Below are 11,423 nucleotides of genomic sequence, written 5' to 3'. Positions count from 1 at the left end.
ATTAAACAAGGATTAATCAAATGGTACCAGATTGTCAATGTTTAAAAAATTTGGCTAGAAGTTTAATCTTAAAAAAAAAATTGAACGAGGGTTTTGGCGCCCGCAGGCAAATGCATTTTAGGAATCCAAAAAAAAAAATGTTGAATAAATTTAACTTTATGATTCCACATTATAAAGTACAAACTAAAATGCCCAGCTTCTTAAACAAAAAAAACTATTTAAAAGATTTAGTTAATTCAAGAATGATTATTCACAGGGCACCAAGTTCTCAATTTTCAAGTCAATACAAAATATTCAACTAGAGTTGCATTCCAAAAAAAAAATTGAAGGAGGGTGTTAGCGCCCGCAGGCAAATGCATTTTAGGAAACCAAAAAAAAAATTTTGAAAAAATTTAACTCCAGGATTACACATTACAAAGTACAAACTAAAATGCCCATTTTCTCAAACAGAAAAAACTATTCAAAATATTTAGGTCATGAATGATAAGGGTTATTTAAAGGTACCAGATTGTCAATGTTAAAAAAATTTGGCTAGAGGTTAAATCATAAAAAAAAATTGAAGGAGAGTGTGGGCGCCCGCAGGCTAATGCATTTTAGGAAACCAAAAAAAAATTTTGAATAAATTTAACTGTATGATCACACATTACAAAGTACAAACTAAAATGCCCAGCTTCTTAAACAAAAAAAAACTATTTACAATATTTAGTTCATTCAAGAATGATCATTCACAGGGCACCTAGTTCTCAATTTTCAAGTCAATACAAAATATTCAACTAGAGTTGCATTACTAAAAAAAAAATTGAAGGAAGGTGTTGGCGCCCGCAGGCAAATGCATTTTAGGAAACCAAAAAAAAATTTTGAAGAAATTTAACTTTATGATTCCACATTATAAAGTACAAACTAAAATGCCCAGCTTCTCAAACAGAAAAAACTATTTAAATTATTTATTTCATTAAACAAGGATTATTCAAATGGTACCAGATTGTCAATGTTTAAAAAATTTGGCTAGAGGTTTAATCATAAAACAAGTTAGTGTTTTAAAAAAAGATATATATAAAAGAATCAAAGAAAGTTAAATATATAAAAAAAGAAATTGAATGGGGAACGTGAGAGAACCTAGCCAGTCTCTTTTCAAATTATATATTATGTACACAGGTACTCGGCGTACTCCCAGGTATAGCCGGTTAATCTTGAAAAATATTTATACAAAAAAATCTACTAGAGATCAATGAAGTGAAAAAAAAATTGTTTGAGAAATCTGGGTGAAATAACACTAAACAAAAGAATACGCTGGAAGCTAAATACTGCAATACACATTAACTACAATCCAAAAACTAGCTGTTCTTTACATTATAATAATGCGAACAGTTATTATGATCAGAGGTGTATCACGGTAATATATGTATTAGAAAATGTATAAAAATGAATGTAAATTATAAGGGATGCAAAGAAATTAAATGAGAAAAGGTCCTGCACGGACTCTACTTTGTGATTGTAATTTATGAAGGACATAAAATGTTTAATTTAAAATAATATTGTGTTTGGTGGGTCTACAGTCAATATTATATTACAAACTATAAAGTCTAAATGCAAATAAAAACATAGTCAGATATCTGTTTTAGTCTTTGTAAATATGTGCGGAAAAAAATTAGATTTAGTACAATGTAAAAATATGTGGAAAGGAAACCCTGAGAATTCTTTGACAATAGGATATTAAAACACAAAACCATATATTAAATTAAAACTATTGATTTTATACATTTTCTATTTACAAAAACTCATACGTATTGAAAACCTTATAAAACCCTGATAAAATAATATTTTGTTATATTTTATAATACATTTTATAATTTGTTGTGGTAAAAAAATCATTATTTAATGTTGGCTGTATTGAAGTTTTTAATAACTATACTGGTACAACTCTTGCTGACAGTCTTTAAGACCGTGTTAAAAACTATGATAATTAGTTAACATCTAATTTCCTGCCCTATCCTAACCTAACCTAACCTAACCAAATTAATAATATTTAAATATTTCCTTTCATTGTTATGTTTACAATATCAATTACCTTGATAGTTAGTAGGAAAAGATCGTCGCAAAGCTCACGACCGGTGATGGTAGTCGTCTATCATTACCATAGCTTCAACTAACCGTAGGTTTACCTAACTAACCTTCTTATGACTTATTAGGACACATTGAATAAACAGATCCTGATTTGCAGGTTGCTGAACTTAAGTGTTTGATTATCAAGTTGATCCTTAGATTGTTGACACCTTAATCCATGCTATGGATGAAGTCCATAGATAATAAAGATATGGATAGTCCACGCCTATGTTAAATACATTTTAGGACGCGTTCCCGCGGAAGGCAATTGAGGCTCCTTTATATTGAAAGTCGATACTCGAGATAGGTATACTTTATTTGGCCTCAATTGTTCCCCTCGAAGACCGCTGATAAGACCATTATGTTATCTTTATTATCTATGATGGAGCCATACCCAGCTCACTCGTGTAAACAATTTGAAGCAGTGGCGTAGCCAAGGGGGAGGGCAGAGGGGCCATGCCCCCCCCCCATCGACCGTGTTTTTTTTTTTTCATTATTTTTGTTTTTATATCAGCACGTCCATAGTATTAAAAAAGTAGAAATGTTATTCATTATCACGATTTATGATGGTCTTCTTAAATTTTGTTTATTATATATATCTGTGTCGCTGTAGTTGTACCTATTCGGTTACAAACGTGAGTGTGGTGATACGTCGTGGTATCACCACTTACTAACACGTCTAATGTTACCAATCGTTTTGTCTAGGCCAGTAGTGGCCAAACTACGGCCCGCGGGCCAACTCCGGCACAACATCATTTAATATCTGGCCCGCGAAAGAACTATAATATTTTACATTTACGAAAAAAAAAAAAAAATTGAAAATACAGTATATATTCTATAAACATATTATAAATAACATTATCTTATCTTATCTTATTTTCGTAGAAACATCAATGTAGGTACCTACAACGAGTAATATTAATGTGCTCGTTGCGCGACCAATTTTATCTACATTGTAGTTTCTACAGCCATCGTGATCAGTCGTAATCAGTCAAATTAATACATTTTAAAATATGTTTTGTAAGTGTAAAACGATATTTTGTATACCTATTTTATATTTATTTTTATATGTGTAGTTAATAATTTATTTAGGTCGGCAGAGTCCTACCCCCACCTCCACGCGGTGCCGACTGGAAACGGAATTCCGGTTCCGGCCAACGGGGGAGGCACAGAAGGCAAACTGTATAAAACCGAACACCGGCGGATCAACACCAGTGACCAGAGGGCCAACATCGCCCTCCAACCACCGACAACCGACCGAAGGCTCGACGCGAAGACAACCGGGAAGCGGGGACCAAACGGTTAGATCGCCCAGCGCCTCAGTACCATCATCCAAAACTGCCCACAGCGGCAATTGTGCCCTTGGGCATTAGTAGGACACCCACAGCACGGCTTGGTCACCGTCCGGGTGATCGCGATTGATGTGGAAGGGCGCTCGGGTCGAACGCCTCAAGTCTCCGCCGACCGGGAACTCAACGCACCGAGCAGCACGCAGCAAGAGACACGGAGGAAACAGAAGGAAAACTGTATAAAACCGAACACCGGCGGGTCAACACCAGCGACCAGAGGGCCAACATCGCCCTCCAACCACCGACAACAGACCGAAGGCTCGATGCGAAGACAACCGGGAAGCGGGGACCAAACGGTTAGATCGCCCAGCGCCACAGTACCATCATCCGAAACTGCCCACAGCGGCAATTGTGCCCTTGGGCATTAGTAGGACACCCACAGCACGGCTTGGTCACCGTCCGGGTGAGCGCCTTTCCTCGGGCCGAACGCCTCAAGTCTCCGCCGACCGGGGACCCAATACGCACCGAGCAGCAGTAGCAAGACACACGGAGGAAACAGAAGGAAAACTAGGAAACCAACAACGGCGACACGCGAACTCCACAACAGCTCAAGGAGAAGACGCGACGAACGAGAAGTCAAGACTGGCTGGCAGCGAAGCTGGGTCGAGAACAGACAAACGAAATCAGCAGGCCTTCAGCCAAAATGTTATTCCTCACCCGATAAAATGTAATAAAATTAATTTAAATGTGCGCCCTCAGGGGACCCAAAAAAAAAAAAAAAAAACAGGTGTAAAACATTATATAAATTGTATTAACTTTATGTATAATAAACGATGGCGGCGCCGCGGCAGTAATGCGAAAGCAGTTCCCGCGGCGCCGTCGGTTATAAACAGAAAAAAAAAAAAAGTTAATAATTTATTTAAAAATAATTTTTGAAAATGTAAGCCGATTTAATTTTTTTTCATTTGTAGTAATTATTAAGTTAAGTATTAAATAAAGACATTAAAATTATTATGTACAATAAAAACGTCGTTAAATATGAAATTATGTACCTATACCTAAAATTCTGATTACTTAAAAGTAAAAAAAATTTTTATGGCCCGCGGTAAAAATTTTTTTTTTCTGGCCCGAGGTAAAAAAAGTTTGGCCACCACTGGTCTAGGCGATCAGCAGTGAATTTTATATATCGTCGGCTACCCAGTAACCCACTGTTTTAGTCATTCTTTAAACCTCTGTCTCTCAAAGGCATGCGAGGTATCTTCAATTAAAAATATGAACGGTATAATTGGTACAGTTGTTACATTTTTTTCTTATTCAGCGAAACGTATGGATAAATTAAAACATTTCATTGATGCAAGTAATTCTAATAAAAGTGGTCATAATACAAAAAAAAACAAAATTAAAAAAACTTTGTGAAACACGATGGGTTGATCGACATGATTCACTTATAACATTCAAAGAACTGTACATTTATATAATTTCTACTCTAGAACATCTTGAGAAATATGATACAAATCCTGAAACGTCAACCAAAGCGTCGTTATATGTGAGTGCTATAACTAAGAGTGATTTCCTTATCTCTCTGGAAGTAGCTGTAACTTGCTTCTCATATATAATACAATTAAGTCAAGTACTACAAAGTAAACAGCAAGACCTATCTAAAGCTTTAAATGATGTTATGATTGTTAGAGAAGCTTTAGAAGCCATTCGAGAAGATGCTGATAAATCCTTTAAGGAAATAATGAAAAATGTTACCACAATAGCTTCTGAACTTGAAATTGAAATACGCATGCCTCGAATCTGTGGGAGACAAACTGCCCGAAACAATGTCAATGCCAAAGACGCAGAGGAATATTATAAAATAGTAATATTTATACCATTTCTTGATAATTTAATCTTACAGTTGCATTCAAGATTTGATAAAATACTAGAAACAATTATACCACTAGAAGGACTCATACCATCTAATTTGTCACATTATGATGACCAAGCAATCTTAGCTGCTGCATCTATTTACGAGGATGACTTTTTAGTTAGTATGAATACATGTTTGAAAGCCGAGTTATTCATACGGAGAAATCAATGGCAATTGAGAGAAAATTTACCAGAGACTGCTGTAGAAGCAATTCAACACTGCACAGAGCTTTTTCTAAATATAAAGAAGATTCTTCAATTATTTGCTACTCTGCCTGTAACATCCGCTACTCCAGAACGTACATTTTCAGTTCTTAAAAGACTGAAAACATATTTAAGAGCTACAATGAATGAAGAAAGGTTGAATGGTTTGGCCTTAGCTACAATAAATAAAGATGAATTGGAATATGAAAACGTAGAAAAAGATATAATGACTGCATTTATAAATAAATCTCCTAGGAGGATGAAAGTTGTAGATTGGACATAATAATAGTATTAAATATATTTACCTTCTATTTATTAAGTTGTTTGCAATAAATTATTATAAATAAAAAGTTGTTAAATATTTTGTTAATTTCAGCCGGATGTATTTAGTGTTTTATGTGGTCACATAATAAGTATACGAATTATCTCAATTATTTTTTATAATGAAAACAGTAAAAATTTAATTTTTATAAGATTTTTTTTGCCCCCCCCCCCCCCCCCACCTTAGAAATCCTGGCTACGCCATTGATTTGAAGCACATAAAAGCGATCAACGCGTCTCTATTAATGAATTATCAGCGTCTAAGCCCAGCCCACCTTCATATTATTCTCTATGCAAAAAGTACATTTAAGACAAATTTGTAAATCAATGCACAGTCTCTCTATTGTACCTACTAATATTTTTGATTTCATTAATTTTCAGTATTTTGTATTATTAGATTGGGAAAACATAAGACAATATAATTTACACAAGACTGTGGCTAACACAATCATACTTTGATAAAAGTATATGATATAAGTACCTTCTATATTTGAATTAATCGTTTTTTTTTAGGGTCATTTATTGGTGGACGGCACTTTAACTACGGTCCCTCAACTTACTGAGGCAAGCTTGAGGAATTTCCTTTTAGGAAATTAATTAAATCCTCAAACATAACGCTTAATTCGAGAGTTTGTAACTAATACAATCATAATATAATATGAGTATAGGACATTTCGTAATATTTTTTTATAATATTTACTGTTAGTGAAATATTAAGTTTGTATTTCTAATATAATATATTTTATGATATTTATGGACGACACTTGCACCATGGCCCCTCGATATACTAATGTGGCGACCCGGCACATCTCTTTTGGATAAATGGTTAAATACTTAATCAAGTCTTCCAATTTACTAAACATTTATATTTTTTAGATGATTTGAAAAAAAATTTAAAATTGAAGAGAGACTGTGTGAATTAACAACATTTTTAGTATGAAATGGTTATTTGAACACCTGTTATAATGTATTATATTGAACTTAAGTTAATTTTTTATAATGTACTATAGTAAACATTTGAACATTTATTACAATATACGTATATTATACATAGATTTCAAGTATGATTTTTTTTAGTTTTTTTTTTGAAAGTTACCTACCTACTACTGTAGTAGTACAAGACATTTTATTTTTATATTTTGAAGCAATATATGTTTTGGATTATTTATATCTAGGTATATAAACTAAATTTCAGACCCGTAGTTTAGTATTTAAATCAGAATTTTATCAGACTCTACTAGAATGTTGTAGTTAAATTAAACTATAATAAGTATGTGGAATAACAGTACCTAACTTTCTATGATAATTTGTTATGAATATAAAATTTTAAGTAATAGCTCAAATTTAGCACTTTTACGGTGCTTAATACATTTTCCTAATATTTTAACAGAAATTATGGAGCTAAATATATAGAAATACCTATATTATGTCACGGTCCATAGTTCATAGTTTTGTTTCATTTATAATAATAATGCTTTTTAATATACTTTTTCATAAATCAATATTTATTGCAGTTAGCCTTTATGATTTGTTTGAACTATTAGTACGTATTTTTTTTGGGAGATCCCTATTATTACAACACCGTTACCAATATGCGTTTTTTTTTTTGGTTAGTTAATATAATTGCATGTTTTCATGATTTCTTCGTATTTATGCTTATTTTCTTAAAATGTTTTTATATTTTCGGTTCATCCGTTACCTACCTACCAAGTGTGTAAATAAAGAATTTTTTTTGTAAACCAATTTGAATTATAATTTATTAATTTAAAAAAATGTTAATAAAAACGTTTTCATTCAGTATTTTTTTGAATTTTAAGTGCATACTTTTGAATATTTCAGTGCATATATTTGTCTGTTTTTAGTGCATACATGCAGGCAAATATTTAACACTTTTTCATTGCATTAAATTCACAGCCCTGCTAATTACTTTTACTTCCAATCATAATACCTACCACAGTTAATGTTAAATGTCAAATTGTCAACAATCAACTGCTTCTTCTACTTGATAACACTAAGAGGATGTCAGATTTTTAGCGCACCATTTATTTCTCTCTCTGACCCAAACATTTTAGTGTTTTCTTAATCGTACATTTGCTATGCTACGCGTGGGTCAAAGATGGGAAACAAATAGTGCGCTGACATCCCAACCGGGAACAAGTTTACACGAGTGAGCTGGGTATGGCTCCATCATAGATAATAAAGATATGGATAGGACATAATGGTTTTATTAGCGGTCTTCGAGGGGAACAATAAATTGAGGCCAAATAAAGTATACTTATATCGAGTATCGACTATCGACTATCAATATAAAGAAGCCTCAATTGCCTTCCCGTCCGGGAACGCGGCCTCAAATGTATTTAACATAGGCATGGACTATCCATATCTTTATTATCTATGGGCTTCATCCATAGCATGGATTAAGGTGTCAACAATCAAAGGATCAACTTGATAATCAAACACTTAAGTTTGGCAACCTGCATCTCAGGATCTTATTATTCAAAGTGTCCTAATGAGTCATAAGAAGGTTAATTAGGTAAACTTATGGTTAGTTGAAGCCAAAGAGTCAATAAGGCCTTTGCAATTCAAGATCTTTTCCTACGTATTCGGCATTGTTAACATAACTATTCTACCTTTACACTTTTTCTTCCCCCGTCTCTCACAGCTATATACAGGTTCAGCCACTCTCATTCCACACCTCCATATGATCGGTATTCTGTCTATCCATCTCTTCTTCAGTCTTCTCGTCCATCATTTCTCCCCTAAATTAACTTCTATAGCCACTCTCACTATCTCTTATCATACAGTGACCGAACCACCTAAACCTATTCTCTCTTGTTTTCACTGCAATATGTACACTACCCTTAATTAATTAATTTCTTATTCTATCCTCTTTTGTACCTTAACACCTTACTTATTATTCTCATATCTGCTACTCTCACTCCACTTACCTACCCTAACCTTACATTTCTTTTTCATCTTTCCCTTCCATACACCAAACATTCTGAAATCCTGTTGACCCATTTCCTTATCTTCACCATATCACACACTTCCTAATTCCTATTCACTCAGTCTCTAGTTACCTACAAGTCATCGTACTTGATTATCGGTGAAAATATTTAAATATCATTGAGCGAATTCCCTACTCGAAAGAATTGCTTAAAAAAATATCATACCTCACCAATTTTCTAATTTTGAACACGACTTTATTGATAGCCCGAATAGTGTTATACCAGTATAGTTACAATACAAATATTGAAAATTTTCGGGCAATACATCCCCTGAACAATTAACTATAATAAAAAAAAACCTACTGAGAAATAAGAAAATACATACCCCGTGACGGAATCAAAATCTGCTACGAAACTTAGTCTTCGTAACACTGAAACGTTCACACATTTCAATCTGCTTATGATATATTATTCCCAGTTTGAAAATGTTCACTGACGAATACCATTTCTGAAATAACACGCATCTTATGCAGTAAAATGTTCTACAATATTCTAATGACCTATGCGTTACAGTCTACAGATATTATATAAACCTACCAATAAATACCTAATATTAATTTTTATTACACAGAGTTTGTATTTTTAAATGTTGTATTCAAGGATTTATAATTTTTATTTTTATACCTAACAAAAATTACATTTATTCACAAGTCAGTTATCAACTAGAACTCGACTACGAGTAAGACAGCGTTTGGATTGTTCGGACTGGGGTATAATTTATTATTATTATACATTGCGCCTTTGGTAGGCAGTAGTAAACGTATATGCTTCTACGTTACTTAGTTAACAGATTTTCGTTTGAGTTGTTCTCTTAAAACCCAAATATTTAATGCCCGTATCCCGTATGCATAGAAAATGTATGTTTCACATTTAACGAAAACTAAAACTATCGTGACGGAACTGAATTACGAAGAACGTATAAAACAAAAATAATCGTCACCAAGTGATAGGTATAATCTGCTATGTACTTACAAATCATATTAAATAACATTAATCATTATGTATTATCTTATTTTGTTAGGTAGGTAATAAAAAAAATTTAAGAAATACCTATTAATTAATATGTATTACCTAAATAACAAAATAACTAAATAAATTCGTGTTTTTTTTTAACATTTTCACGTCCCCCCCCCCCCCCCCCCTTACGAAATTTTGTCACTCCTCCTTAGAGTGGTGCACCCCTTAGGTCAAGAGCCCTTGAAATAGTGCATGTTAAAAAATCAGCCATAACCTCCCCCCCACCCCTTGACAAAATCATTTGACTCATTTAGCTTCTTTATGAATTAAGAACGATACATTGAACGTACAAAACTGTACCTACCTACATAATAGTTATCAACCTATTAACCCATCAATAATATTATATTTTTTATTGTGTACACTAATCGATTGGTATATACAAAATAACGTTAAGTTATAAATAGGACGTGGATTTAAATGCATTAAAAATAAGAAAAATGCCTTAAAAATACGATTTAATGCACTTATATTACAAAGCTTAATAAAATGGCCAGAAAAATTAAAAGTCCACTTTAAACGAATATAAAATAGAATTTATATAAGTGTATAGGTAGTGTATTCGTTATATTTTGAGTTTCATTATAGCACATCAGTCGATCAGATGCTATTTATTATTTTAAAATAAAAAAATTCGACAGTAATTCCATATTGGCAAGTGTTGTTTTCTATAACTGAAGACTGAAGTTATAGTATCGAACACAATGGGTACGTAAAAAAATAGAAATATAAAAAAAAAAATTACCTTTATTTAATTGTATTTAATTTTTTTCTAATAAGTTTTTATAAAATTGAATTTATCCCATATAAATGTTCTTATTTCATTTTTCAATTCGTTGATAATATATGAAACGAATTCTTTGCTTGGAAAGCAATGTTTTAGAAAATTCAGAAAATGCAGTTTATATTTAAATATTATAAATAATAATTTCTGATGCATTGATGCGGAAGAGTGAGGGGGTGGACAATCAGCCGAACCGAAATCTAACATCTTAAACACTTAATATAAACAATTTTTCACACACGCGTCATGGTATGAAAATAAAAAAATATTTATACCGATTTTCTGCCGAAAAAATAAATTACTTTAATCTCAATATTATTTATTAGTCAACGATATCTTTGCTCAGAATCGTTTTTCGTTTGTTCGTTTTGTATTTTAATAATTTATACGTGGATATATTATAATTACTAATAATTATAGTAGTTGTGTTTGTTTTATTTCCTTAATTTATTTAGTACTATACCAATAAATTATATATTAATTAATAATTTTTAAAACATTGTGTTCAAAAAAAATGAAAAAAAAATGTGATTTTAATTAGAGTCTTGTAATGTACCTACCTATATTTAAAAAATAAATAAATATAATAATAACTGTTGATTTTTTAGGGACATAATAGGTAACACATTCTTGTATGTAGTATTACACTATTTATATAGGTATATATTTATATACCTATACGAGTATATGAGTAGGTATATTATTCATAAGTGCGCACACGTCAGGATAGGCAGTTGACCATTCCGTGAATATACTTTTATGTGTACATGGTTATACATCCCT

The 11,423-nt window shown here is 32.3% G+C and overlaps 1 protein-coding gene across 1 annotated transcript; it reads left to right on the top strand.

The window, feature by feature from the left end:
- The first annotated feature begins 3,060 nt into the window (after positions 1-3,060).
- On the top strand, positions 3,061-5,986 carry LOC132946981 (52 kDa repressor of the inhibitor of the protein kinase-like). The gene is made up of 2 exons (XM_061017136.1): positions 3,061-3,123; positions 3,196-5,986. The coding sequence occupies exon 2, from the start codon at positions 4,744-4,746 to the stop codon at positions 5,791-5,793; it is 1,050 nt and encodes a 349-aa protein (XP_060873119.1). The 5' UTR covers positions 3,061-3,123; positions 3,196-4,743; the 3' UTR covers positions 5,794-5,986.
- Positions 5,987-11,423: the final 5,437 nt, after the last annotated feature.

The sequence above is a fragment of the Metopolophium dirhodum genome, chromosome 6, assembly GCF_019925205.1.
Source record: "Metopolophium dirhodum isolate CAU chromosome 6, ASM1992520v1, whole genome shotgun sequence".
In the NCBI taxonomy this organism is placed as follows: domain Eukaryota; kingdom Metazoa; phylum Arthropoda; class Insecta; order Hemiptera; family Aphididae; genus Metopolophium; species Metopolophium dirhodum.
This window is presented reverse-complemented; position numbering and strand designations above follow the sequence as displayed.